Source organism: Panthera leo, chromosome A2, assembly GCF_018350215.1.
Source record: "Panthera leo isolate Ple1 chromosome A2, P.leo_Ple1_pat1.1, whole genome shotgun sequence".
In the NCBI taxonomy this organism is placed as follows: Eukaryota; Metazoa; Chordata; class Mammalia; order Carnivora; family Felidae; genus Panthera; species Panthera leo.
The window spans coordinates 138,792,410-138,806,002 of NC_056680.1; the positions used below are offsets into that span (position 1 = coordinate 138,792,410).

At 39.1% G+C, this 13,593-nt stretch overlaps 3 protein-coding genes across 9 annotated transcripts in view; all 3 read right to left on the reverse strand.

Moving 5' to 3' along the window:
* CADPS2 (calcium dependent secretion activator 2) overlaps positions 1 to 13,593 on the reverse strand; it is a 534,192-nt gene that overhangs the window by 365,437 nt on the left and 155,162 nt on the right. The window contains exon 1 of one of the 7 annotated variants that reach the window (XM_042923271.1): positions 6,746 to 6,833. The exons of 4 other annotated variants lie outside the window; for them this stretch is intronic. The gene's annotated coding sequence lies outside the window, so the exon portion shown is untranslated. Of the gene's footprint in view, positions 1 to 700; positions 759 to 2,521; positions 2,621 to 6,745; positions 6,834 to 13,593 lie in introns of those variants that run through there. 2 more of the 7 variants (XM_042923264.1, XM_042923288.1) reach the window with 2 other exon arrangements.
* RNF133 (ring finger protein 133) lies at positions 3,819 to 5,219 on the reverse strand. The gene has a single exon (XM_042923301.1). It carries the CDS (start codon positions 4,999 to 5,001, stop codon positions 3,865 to 3,867), a length of 1,137 nt encoding a protein of 378 aa, XP_042779235.1. The 5' UTR covers positions 5,002 to 5,219; the 3' UTR covers positions 3,819 to 3,864.
* On the reverse strand, positions 7,965 to 9,259 carry RNF148 (ring finger protein 148). The gene has a single exon (XM_042923316.1). The coding sequence runs from the start codon at positions 9,038 to 9,040 to the stop codon at positions 8,111 to 8,113; it is 930 nt and encodes a 309-aa protein (XP_042779250.1). The 5' UTR covers positions 9,041 to 9,259; the 3' UTR covers positions 7,965 to 8,110.

Genomic DNA, 13,593 nt, shown 5'->3' on the forward strand with positions numbered 1-13,593 from the left:
GATAGGTGGTTCTAGGCTGCAGCTGGAAAAGAGATGGGCTGGAAAAGAGATGGGCTGGAAAAGAGATGGGCTGGAAAAGAATGGGTACAGGAAACCATAGAATGAGAACAAAGCAAGCAAGGGATGGAAAGGAAAAGTCAAGTGAATTCAAAGAGGCAATTCTGAAAAAGATGCTCTTAGTTGAGTCATTTTCAAAAATGACAGAAGCTGATGGCGGCAACAATGGTGTGTTGTAGAATTGGGAGATGAACACTACAGGTGTAGAGAAGTTTTGAAATCAGGATTACGCTGGTCGTCAACAATGAGGAAAGTTCATGTCAGCAGCTGAAGTCCTCAAGGAACTCTATCTCGGAGGTCTAAGATGACAGCACAACTGTGAAGACTTATAGGTAGAATATCTACAAATAAGGCAGGTTTCTGTGGAGGGACTGTGATGAGGAGCTTTAACACCTGTGCACAGGGAGCAGCTAATCTCAAGTGCATTATTCCCTCCTTTTCTAAAAAAAAGTACTTGCAGTTTATAAAAACAGGTATTTTTAAGATATTTCTTTTGGTAACTGCAGTAACTCATAATCCGTATTCTTCATCAGTAAGCACTAAACACTTAAAAATGCACCAAGCACAAAGCCAAATAAATTCTAAAAGACGGAAACTGGTGCCCATAGTAAATGATGGAGTAAGAACATGGAGTCTCCATTACCCTTCACACAGTAGCCAGGAGTGAATGTTTTTTTCTTTTGTTTTTTTACATCAGTGCTTCTCCAAATTCTGATCCTTTCCTTGCTTCCTGTGTGCTACTTCAAAAACCTGAAAGTCTGTAGGAGAAAACATTAACTGTACACAAAACTTAAATACCATCAGAAACACCAGCTCTCAAGCTAAGCCTTTTAAAGTACACATACTATTGTAAATAGTATGGTTGGCCAACATTTCTCTACAGCACAACTACATTACAGTATTTCTATAGCACGAGACAGGGATATAGTTTAGTGTGTCTTGTCATACAAGGAAATGTATAGATAAAATCACCTATTGCATCACCCAATCAGCGGTCAAGTTCAACCAAGTGGTTAAGGCCACTTTCGGTTTAGTAAATAATTAAACCTAATATATCCCAGTAATGAAGCAAAGAAATTACATTTTTATAAGGAACATCAAACCCCCCTATTAGAGGTGGGTGTGGGGAATCAACTACCAGGGAATGCAAAATTATGTACGAAGAAACACAAGGGAAATGTATCATGACGCTGGTATTAGGAGCAAGACAGTTCCTATCATGGTCCCGTGCCATTATGACAAAATATGTTTACCTCACTAAGAGAAAATGAGGTAGCCCACAAAATAGGTAAAAATTTACTACAATGAATAATACCTTAAATTTGACACGGCAGCCTTATTTCCAGGTTCTAGTTATTAAACTCAGCAAAAGTGGTTTAACTGATCTGTTTGCAACATTCTAAAGACAAAAATTAAAACTGTTTTGTTCGGACATAAGAAAAAGAAAGAGAAAGCACTAAGTCCTCTGCCTACTGCATGGTAGACAACTCAGCAATGACAGCTCCCGAGCTCACTGACCTTTCCTTCCCCCCCACAAATACAGGTTCTAACACCTTTTAAAGGGTATCCACTGAAAATTCTCAGATCAAGACAATAAGCCCACAGTGTGTTAAATGTCTATCATTAATGAGACACTGAATTATGAAAGTTAATATATGTTAATTTTGTACACATGACAAGTCATGTTTATGGTTGACAATGATGAACCAAAAGGAAAAACCAAGGAGGCACAGGAAGGACTGAAAGAGAACACAATGGCAGTGTGAAAAGCAAATTTAAATGCTAGGTCTATCGTGGAACATGTAACCCATATTTAATTTGCCAGGAGGACACACAGCTGTAATGATTCTAGAACCTAGGATCGGGGGCTGCCAAGATGCATTCACTTCCATAGTTCCAATGATTCTCTTGGGCAACCAGTGGAAGTCACCCTTGACACTCCATGAGCTGCCAGCCCTAGAGACTGAGATGCCAACAGTGGACAGTCTGAGAAAGACAACTTATCCTGGATTTAGCAACAGATTCTAGTAGGAGTGGCTTTTAAATGACCTTCAGTCTCCTGTCTCTTTAAAGTGATCCTTGGTACCTCAAACAAATTTACTCTCCCAGGTAAAAGCAAAAAGATCTGCCCAACAGTGTTTCTGTGAAATCCTCCACAGTATCGGTGCTCTGCAGTTCTTTCAAAGACCAGTTCCTTTGATTAACTGAATCAAACCTCTCCCCGGTTAGGTATAAGAGCCTGTGTAAAGGTGCCTGGGTGACTCAGTCGGTTAAGCATCCAGCTCTTGATTTCAGCTCAGATCATGATCTCAGACTCCTGAGATCAAGTCCTTCATCTGGCTCCATGCCCGGAATGGAGCCTGCTTAAGATTCTCCCTCCCCCTCCACCCCTCCCCCGATAGCACACTCACATTCAAAAATAAAAAGAAGCATGTGTGTACCAAGTCAAGTTTCACCCCTCTACCTGGTCATCTTGGACACATTTTGCTGTGTTCCGATTCTCCCTGGCCTTCAATGATTGTTTCTCCCTCCTTTAAATAGTTAGAATCAACTGTTGCCCTTCCACCGGCTTCTGAATTCCAGGGTTGTCAGCAATGAACTCAAGAAAATTCCTAACAGATCTCTCTCCAGTGTTGCCAAGAACAAAAAAACCCCACTCTCTTAGTGTTGCACAAGAACTAAAAACCAACTGTCAAGCCGGGAAGAGTTCAAAGCTCCTTGTTAGAACTATATATGTTAAGTTGAAATAATGGATTCTGAGCTGAGAATCAGTTTTCTATTTTGTCAAGGTGATTTAGGATGAAAATTGTCAGGACTAAGTTCCCCTTATTTTGTATGATTGGGATAAACTACCCAGGTTTTCATATTAATATATATTTATGTTACAGAAAAAAAATACTTGTTACTCATCCTTCCACTCAAAACTATGAGTGTCCAGCATTCTGCTAGATCCTGAAAATACAGTGAACAAAATAAACACAAACGCTGTCGTAAGAACATCTACATTGTGATACTTACCTGAAAATAATCTAGCACGTTTTAAATCTTTAATGACAAAACATACTTAGTAAGCTGAAATACATAGGAAATGAATACACCCTAATAAACACCATAGGAATTCTTGACCATTTAAATCTTTCCACAAATCATGAACATGTAATACTTTTCAGCAATATTGGGCACTGAATTATTTGCTGTTCACTGAAAAGTGCTAGTGTTTTACTTTTAAAATTACTATCACCATGCATATGCAGAGCCCATCAAAATGTACTAACAGCTTGAAAACAACTTCTTGTCAAGGGTGAGAGTAATAAAATTCTGTACAGCAAAATTTTCATGCTAAGAATGAAAAACCACAGCACACATTGACTTCAAAAGTAGTATATTGTACTATAAATATATCAAAAATATTACTCTTTCTAGCACATAAGATAATTTATGGTTCCCAAACTTAATTGATGGCTTCTGTATAAGGAACATGCGAATATGTGAACAATTTTCTTATCAAGATGGAGCCCAGAATATGTACAAACATTTAGGGGGGAAAGTTCATTCTTGATTTTAACATGCATGTGTACAAAGAAATAGACATATATACTCAATAGACATGGACAAAAAGTTACATTTAGCAAAGGCAAAAAGGTAAACAAAAAAATCCTGCTAGGCCCTTTTTCTGCTTGACAAACAATGCAGAAAGTTACCAAAGTAACAAGAGGACACAAAAACCACACTTCAAACAAACTGCTTGTCAGTATTAGGACTTGAGTTGACAAACAGGTTTAATCCACTTGCTCAAAGGTCATGCTGTCAAGGTAAAGGATGAACATCTTCCACTACTGAAGTAAGCTGGCTGTCATTCTGAGGGGGCAGTGGCACTTCCCCCGCTTCCAAAGGGGCCACTTTGTCAGATCCTCTCACAGGAGGAAGTTCACTGTCTGTCTCTTCTTCATCAGGGGACAGGGCATCGGACAATTCATTTGACATGAGAACTTGCAAAGATTCTGTTCCATCTTCAACATCCACCTGAATACCCAAAGCTTTAAGAATGTCACGTTTGCACATGGGGCACGTCCCATGGGCCAGAATCCAGGGGTCAATGCAACTCTTGTGGAAAAAGTGTTTACAAGTGAGAATACGAACTGTATCGTTAGGCTTATAGAGTTCAAAGCAAACTACGCAGCTATCTCCATTTGGACTGATTTCCTCATCCCCCTCTTTCAGAACCCGAAGCTGCAGCTGGCCAAAGGCTTTCTTGAGATCAGTTGTTAACCGCTGCCATCTCCGGTTCTGAATCCTTGCTATCCAAAGTCTCCGAATATGATAAAAGATGAAATATGCTAAAGTAGCAGTTGTGACAATCACAAAAGAGACAAAATAGTGATTCATCCAGATGATGTGTTTCCTCCCCACCTCAACCATGACTGTAACGTGAACTCCCTTCTGAATTAAATGCAAAATCTCCACACCCTTGAGGTTACCAATCATCACCACAACGATGTCTTCAAATGCCTGATGAGACATGGGAAAAACCTGATTGCCAGTTCCTGGAAAGTTGTAGATGATCACTCCGCCGGCTCCCTTCTCAATGGCCACCTTAATTTTCTGCGTGAAGGTACAACCACCTCGTTCAACAAGTGCAAGCCAGGTCTCTGAGTTCTTCAATCTGCTGAAACTGGTACTGGGATTACATGCATTTTGAGTTTTTCCATCAGGTGGCACGATAACTCCTGCCACTCTCTTCAAAGTGGAGCTTCTTCCAAACACTCCCGTTTCCCCCAACTCTGACAACATCTGATTCCCAACATGAAACGAGATGTTCATGTAAGCAGTCCAGACAGCACTGGCTCTGCAACAATTGTGACTAAGAAGCCAAAGAAAACTGAATTTCATAAGCCAGGAAGAAGCAGTTTTGTTTCTGTAAGTGCTAATCTTGAGTGGATTCATCTCTCTCCCCACCTAGCGACTGAAGAACCAATCCAACAAAAAGATGTGGCTTCCACATCTATGGGCAATCAGTTGAAAATAATAAAATGAGAAAAATTTTCAGGGTGAAAACAAGTTCCACGGTCTTCCGGCATGTTTTTGTAAGAAATTCTTAAAGAGGTCTTAGGAGGTTCAGATGTTTTATTAGAGAGAGGAAGAGAAACCCTTTAGATTGAAAAAAAAAAAAAAAATCCCAGTCCCACTAATGTAACTCCAGATACTGTTTACAATTGGGTGATGTGATTATGACATAAAAGATAACACAGCCAATTAGATAAGAGCTTTGAATCTGCTGTCAACTTACTGACTTGAGAGTTTCAAATACTGTTATGGGAGATACCTAGGTTGTAAGATCAAGTCAATCCCTGAGCAACATATTAACAGGTATCACATTAAATCAGAAATATAAAATTCATACCACACACACACACACACACACACCTGAAAGCATATGCAAGAAAGCCACAGCATTATCACTCTTCTTCACAAATCGAGGAAACATGCAACAAAATGGCAAGTTTAAAATAATTAGGAATTAGCATGAAGAACAATTATGTGGTAAAAGCAATGAGCGTTACTACCATTTTTCACTCACGTGATCACAATAGATTTATTTATCACATAAAGCACTGTACTAAGTTTATTTAACAACTGCTTGCTCAGGTTCATTGGTTTGATTTGGTTTTGATTTTTAAAAGGAGGGTATCCTGTTAGATTACTTTAGCCTCGCTTGTCTCACTCTTACGTTGTCTATCCATAGGGATGACAGCAGTAAAGAACTTTAATCTCTTTTCTCTGCAGACACTGACATCTGTTACTGATCTAACAATATTTTGAGGGAAGAGAGGAAGAGTATAAGGGGAAACAATTCTGTTTAGCAGTCTTCGCATCATTCATCTTTAACAAAAAAGCAACTATTGATTTTAATAAAACATCAAGGTCCCTCATTTATTTTAATTATATTTATTTAAAATTTTTTTTTAACGTTTATTTATTTTTGAGACAGAGACAGAGCATGAACGGGGGAGGGTCAGAGAGAGAGGGAGACACAGAATCCGAAACAGGCTCCAGGCTCTGAGCTGTCAGCACAGAGCCCAACGCGGGGCTCGAACCCACGGACCGTGAGATCATGACCTGAGCCGAAGTCGGACACTTCACTGACCGAGCCACCCAGGCGCCCCAAGGTCCCTCATTTAGATTAACACCAACAGCAGTGTTAAAGGTCACAGATGCTTTGAACAAAACATTTGCTAAAATCAAACATTCCTGATAGAAACTGCCCTTCCCCATCCCCACATACACTATCAGTTCTGCCTATATTTTTGCTCCACTTCTATCACTGGCACAAAAGGACTTCATACCAAAGTGACTCGTGGACTAACAAACATGGACAGCCCCTGGTGTAGGGGCATACACTTCCATGAGGGTATCTCTCAGTGGTTCTTATCCACTGGCTAGGAAAGCAAGAATTTTTACCTTGAATACAAATGTCTGTCCTTACAACACAGGATGCTGAGAGACAGTTTTGGCTGGGTCTCACCAGGGCTAAGGGAGCTAGTTGTTCTTATGAAACGTGAGTCAACAAAACTTGAGGCAGGGAAGAAGAACAGGGTCCTACAGGCCCAACCCAAGCGGCATAAGAACAAATACTACTGAGTAAACTTCAGCTCCCAAGAGTGAATTTTCTTTTCCAAAGGCCACTGACCTGATCGTATTTCCATCCAACCCGCTCTTCAAAATGTGTAGTACACAGTGTCTATATCCTTAAAGTGCCACCTAAGTTGATACCAATGGTGTAGCATTTCATCCAGAGAGATTTTAGTCAAACACAAAACCCAAATCTTTCAGCCTCTCCATTGTTACACAGAAGTATTTGTGTTTATCTACTCACAATTTTTAAAGGCAGCTGAACAAAATTTCAGCTCCACTCTAGAACTGTGTCAAAATGCCCAAGCAGAAACACACTCACCACCATTTTAAGAAAACAAAAGCACTTTACTAAGGTTAATTCTAGAAGAGAAATCTGCTACCAGAGCTAACTCACTAGGCTAGGCTAACTAGGCTCTGACAAACAAAAGAGATATTTTTTTGTGATGCTGTCCTTAAATGAGGTCTATAATAATTTAAAATATTTTAGTTACCTAACCAGAGGTGTTGTCATCCCAAGCAATTACTTAGAACGCATGATCTACCCAGTGCCTTTGGAAACCAGAGTTCCTATTGATTAACCGTGGAGAATTAAATCAAGGTCTAATTATATAATGATTTTATTTTTTTAAGTAAGCTCCATGCCCAACTTGGGGCCTGAACTCACAACTCTGAGATTAAGAGTTGCATGCTCTATTGGCTGAGCCATCCAGGCATCCCTATAATGAAATTTATTTAATAGAGATTTTAGGTATCAAAAACAGAGTGTTATGCTAAGTGAAATAAGTCATACAGAGAAAGACAGATACCATATGTTTTCACTCTTATGTGGATCCTGAGAAATTTAACAGAAGACCAAGACCATGGAATAGGGGAAGGAAAAAAAAGAAAAAAAGAGAGAGAGAGAGAGAGAGAGAGAGGGAGCCAAACCATAAGAGACTCTTAAAAACTGAGAATAAACTGAGGGTTGATGGGGGGGTGGGAGGGAGGGGAAAGTGGGTGACAGGCATTGAGGAGGGCACCTGTTGGGGATGAGCACTGGGTGTTGTATGGAAACCAATTTGACAATTAATTTCATCATTAAAAAACCCATAGAAATAATAAAATGAATCTAAAAAAGAAACTTTAAAATATCATGCCTAATTCTCTATAGCCTCAACACCAAAATCATTTTAATTTGAAGATAAAACTAATTTGCTTTTAAACATATACTGATGTTCTTATTTGGATAAAGACAAAAAAGTCTAACAACTTAATAGAAAAACAACAAGTTCAAATAGCTGGCATGATATGGAGTTTTATTTTAAAAACGCAACTTTCATCCTCTTCAGTGCTTAGGTAGAGGAGATGGAGTTTCTCTCTACATAAAGTATTACGTGAAAATTCATTTAATTTTAACCTTTGGGAAGACTCAGTTATATCTTCAGAAGATTGTCTGGGTTGAAGTTTTCAGAATGTCACACTTGCACATGGGGCATGTCCTGTGTGCTAAAAGCCAGGGGTCAATGCACGTCTTATGGAAAAAATGTTTGCAAGTTAAAATACGTACTACATCTTGGGGTTTGTAGATGTCAAAGCAAACAACACAACTGTCTTCGTTTGGATCTAGTTCCTTATCCCCCTCCTTGAGCACTCGCAGTTGAAGCTGACCAATAGCTTTCTTCACATCTGCTTTCATCTGTCTTCGCCTCCTGGCGGAAGAATTGGGCACCCTAGGTCTCCAAGCACAGTACAAGAAAAGGTAGGCAACTGTGGCAGCCAGGAAGGTAAAGAGAGACATGACATAATGGCTCAGCCATGGCATGTGCATTCTTCCCACCTCAATGATGATCGTCACGTAGACTCCTTTCTGAATCAAATGCAAAAGTTCCATGCCTTTCAAGTTGCCTATCATTACTGCAACTATATTTTCCGTTCCCTGGTGAGACATGGGAAATACTTTGTTACCCGTACCTGGATAGTTATAGATGATCACCCCATTTGCTCCCTTCTCTGCTGCCACGTTGATTTTATGTGTAAAAGTACAGCCCCCCCGTTCAATGAGGGCCAACCAAGAGTCTGCTTGTTCAGGTCTGCTGAAGTTGGTCATAGGATTACAAGCATTCTGATTCCATCCTTCAGGAAGTACCGCCACACCAGACACCCTTTCCAAAGGAGAATGATTTCCGAACACGCCACTCTCTCCTAATTCAGATATAATCCGATTTCCCACCTGAAATGTTATATTCAGGTGGGCTGTCCAAATGGCTTTTCCTTTTGAGCCAGAAAGGCTAAGTAGTAGAAAGATGCTAAGCCGCAATAGTTGAGATGAAACAGAACTATGAGTTGAAGGAGTAATTCTAAGTAGGCTCATTCCTCCATTTGCCTCTTAACTGACAAACAAAAAACAAAACATCAGTTGTAAAAAAAAATAGCAAAGAAGCTAACTTCAATTGTTGGCAGTAGATAATTAAAGCACATAAATGGAAAAAAGTCTGTGTTGATCAGAGGTATGTTCCTCCTTCCAGCATTTTTATTTTTGGTAGATTATCTTTCTTGTAATGAAACAGAACAAGAGTTGTTATTAGTACAATGTGATTTCAAGCAAATTATGACTTCCTCATGGGGATATTGTGACATCAGAGGTAGTTAAGCCAATCCAGGAGTTGATATTAGTGCACTGCATACTGAAATTCTATTGGCCAAAAAACCACCAAGCAAGGACTCATGGTATCTAACAATTTGGATAAACTGTAAAGCAATAAACAGGCAAGTTTTTGTTTTTAAGCCCGGAGTTTCTTTCTTAGTTCTGGATAGAGTGAAAACTGCCTAATACCACTCTATATTCATTGTTTTTCTGTCTGTTAAGCAAAGTAGAAATCATTCATGTATTCGTGCATGTGGCTGGCCAGTCACCAGTTCTCATGCATGGTTCATGCTACCCAATATGCTAATCTATGGGCAGCAGGAACAAATCATTTCTACTCTCTTTCAAAATTAAATGCTTATCTCAGATTCAACATGAGGATAATAAACATGTTGTAAGCCTGATACATTGCCAACTCACAAGGCAAATTCAACTTTTCACTAAAATTGCTACTAAGAATCTATGTGCTAGGCAAACACTAAGCATGGATCATACATTGGAGGCAAAAACAGGCACCTACTGTGTGGAGCTTACTACCTAGCGCAGACAGATTTATATATGTGTGTGTGTGTGTGTGTGTATATATATATATATATTTATATTTATATTTATATATATATTTATACATAAATATATATATAAATATAAAAAATCTATATTATATATATAAATATATATTTGTTTTTGAGAAGAGAGAGAGCGAGCGCAAGCAGGGAAGGGACAGAGAGAGAGGGAGACACAGAATCTGAAGCAGGCTCTAGGCTGAGCTGATGCACAGAGCCTGAGGCGGGGCTCAAACTCATGAATGGTGAGATCATGACCTGAACCGAAGTCGGATGCTTAACCAACTGAGCCATTCAGGCACCCCTAGTGAGGACACATCTTAAACACACACACAAACACGTAGCTGCAAGTTGATAGGGTCGCTGAAAGGAAAACATTCTATCCGAAGAATATAAAAGGACACAAATTTGATTAGAGGTCCAAGGCATTGCTCCCCAAGGAAGCAGTACGTACTACCACTAAGACTTGAAAGATAAATCAGAATTACCTAAGCTGAGAATAGTATTTCAGGCAGAGGAAATGGCAGTTTCAAGACCCTAACACAGGAAAGAACACAGCAAATGAAAGGATCTGAAGCAATGTCTGTTTGGCAAAACAGGAGAAGAGAGGGCAAAAGGTAATGAGGGAGGAGGGCAAACAGCAATCAGCGTGCAGGGTTGTAAATGTTACACCAGGATTTTGAATTAGGTCCCAAGGACAAAAGAAACACACCAAAGGGGCTGCAAGGTGGGGAGGTGGACTTATAAACATTTCAAGATGTAGACACGTTATCAAGCACACTCTGACTGTCTCATGCGGGGAGCGGGTTGGAGGAGAAGAGTGGTAAGGGGAGCTTAGGTAGACGGTGGCTTGGACTCCTGAAATAGTAGTAAACATGCAGAGGCACAGACAAGTCAGTCACTTCAAAGGTTGAATTAACAGATCTGGTAACTGGAAGGGTAGTAGCAGGCGGAGGAAAGGAGGACCACAATGGCCACAAATCACTCTGTTAGTTTATTGCTGCAAACCGTGGCATCTTTACTGCTTTAAAGATCCTTTAATGCTTATTTGCCCTAATTTTAAATCTCACCTGAAGTCTGTTTCAAAGATTCAATAAACAGGCAACACTCAAACATTTATCATTTTCATTATATAGAATGTAGCCTATGCCCCAGGCATACTGTAACGCCCTCGGGATACAAAAGGGACAAAAAAAAATTTGAGGCATGTTGACAATTTTGCCGTTTTGACAAAAGCATTTAGTTGTACTCCTTGTAATATTTAATATTCACTTACAAAAATAAAATTGGAAACCATGAAACTTGTCTCATCATTCAGTTCACATCTGGACTACTGTGAAGACACACAGAACGTGGAGTCTTCCTAGCTTCAAATCATGTCAAGCGCTGGCCCATTAACATTGACCAGGTGAAGCCTTACTAGGAAGACCATTTACATCATCACATTAGGTGCTGTAGGATTACTTAACATTTGGATTTTAAGAAGTAATTCTCTAAGTCATGGGACTAAAAGGCACGGTGTAAGCAACATAGTCAGTCGTATTGTGACAGCATTGTAGGGCGACAGATGGCAGCTACCACACTTGTGGGCCGAACATCACGTATAAACTTGTCCAATCACTATGCATATACCTGAAAATATGTAACACTGTGTGTCAACTACACCTGGAAAACACACAACTGGAGTAGAATTTCAAACACAAATTCCTTCTTTCTATTAAAAAAAAAAAATCACTAAGTTGTGGAGACCTAACGCACAGCCTGGTGACTACAGTAAAGAACGCTGTATACTCAACATTTGCCAAAAAAGTAGATCTCAAGTGTCCTCATCACACACACAAATGGAAACTATGTGAGGGGATGGATAGGTTAACTAGTTTGTGATCGATTTCAAAACGTACACGTACCAAAGCATCACATTGTACACCTTACACACGTATAATTTTTGTCCATTTGTCAATACCTCAGTAAATCTGGTTAAAAAATTCTAACTTTGTTTTGGTTTGCTAATTCTTAAGGGTAAACAGTTTAAACAGGAACTATATTCTGACTCAGTAACACATCTCAAATCTCAAGGTCATGTGGTCAAAAAATGATTTGAAAATTTTACCAATTCATTGTTATTTTTCTCACTACGAGGTAAGGGGATTAAGGCAATGATAGAACTCGCTGGAGTCCCAGAATACATGCAACTATAAGAAACAACTGTTTACCTCCAACACAGTGGTTTCCAAATAGGGGACAATTTTCCCTTCCAGGGGATATTTGGCTGTTTCTGAAGACATTTTCGACTGCCACAATGACAGAATACTATTGGCATGTACTGGTAGAGGCCAGGGATGCTTTTAAAAATTCCAAAGTGCACATGGATAGCCCGGTTAAATAATTATCTGGTCCAAAATGTCAATGCTGAGGCTAATAAACTAATAAAACAGGCTTGTGAGGAAGGAACCAACACAAAACTTACTTCTCCATGGGATATCTGAGCTCTTATCATAAATTAAGCTTTTATAATTGCCAATATATCAATAACGATCCCCTTTACTGGTGCTCTCCCACCAAAGGAAAAAGGTACAAACTGCCACATGAGTAAACACAGCAGCTACAGGCTCTAAATTCCTTTTACCCAAAGGAATGATATTTAAATAATCATTAACCACAACAAACATGTAATACACACTATACACTGACAAGGGCTACAGCCTGTATCACAAGGAACACAACACGGTCCCTTTATTAAGGAGGTCATCATCTAGGTAGTAAAAAAGTGTTATGTACAAATCAGAAATAGGCATCTCTGTATCTTAACTTTCAGGTTCCACCTAAAATGTTAAGAAGGTTATAATTTTCATTACTCAAATTTCCAGAAATCTCCACCCTGATGACAGAAATAGCCAAATGCATTCACTCAGCATTGCCCACATAGTATCTGTAAGATACAGGCAATACTGAAGAAACTTTAATAAATGATTTCACAAGTCACAGTATCCAGGGCTATGATATTCGAGATCTCTAAGAATCCACAAAACACACTGGATTCACTTAAAGTTTGAAAACTATGTAAGTTTTCTGCCAGTAACTAAATGCATAATAGGATTTGGCAAGAACAGAATATTAAAAGGCAGAATTACATCAACTTAAAATTATATATTTTATTGTAAATTAAGTTCTCATAATGTATTTTCTCATTTTCTCTCATAAGTTAATCACTACTCTCACATATTCTCAGACATATGCAATAAAAAATTTTTTAATATACAAATGCTTTCTCCTCAATATTCTTGAACACAGAAAGGAGTTCTGAATATGCTTAAATGAAAGACAATAAATTTTTTAAATAACATGAAGTTGGGAATTACCTGGACAGTCAAGTACTATGTACTAGAACAGGTACAGATACATGAAAACCCCAAAATTTACTCAGGCTCTTCATTATTCCTTATATTAACCAATTTAATGACTTTCAAAGTCATTAAAGGCTCTGGTAATTAAGTATATTAGACACTTGTTTTTTCTCTGTACATGTGAAGTTTTTGGCTTTTTCGGGGGAAGGTCTGAGAGAGCATGTGCATAAGCAGGGGGAGGGTCACAGAAAGGGGTACAGTGCTCATAGGAGCAAGCTCGATGTGGGGGCTCGGACTCACAAACCATGAGATCATGACCTGAGGTGAAGACCAACAGTACCACACAGGTGCCCCCAAAGCAGACACATTTTAA

What these genes read in the sequence shown, in the direction of transcription:
- RNF133 (XM_042923301.1), bottom strand. Translation starts at nt 5,001, where the DNA reads ATGAATCCACTCAAGATTAGCACTTACAGAAACAAAACTGCTTCTTCC.
- RNF148 (XM_042923316.1), bottom strand. Translation starts at nt 9,040, where the DNA reads ATGAGCCTACTTAGAATTACTCCTTCAACTCATAGTTCTGTTTCATCT.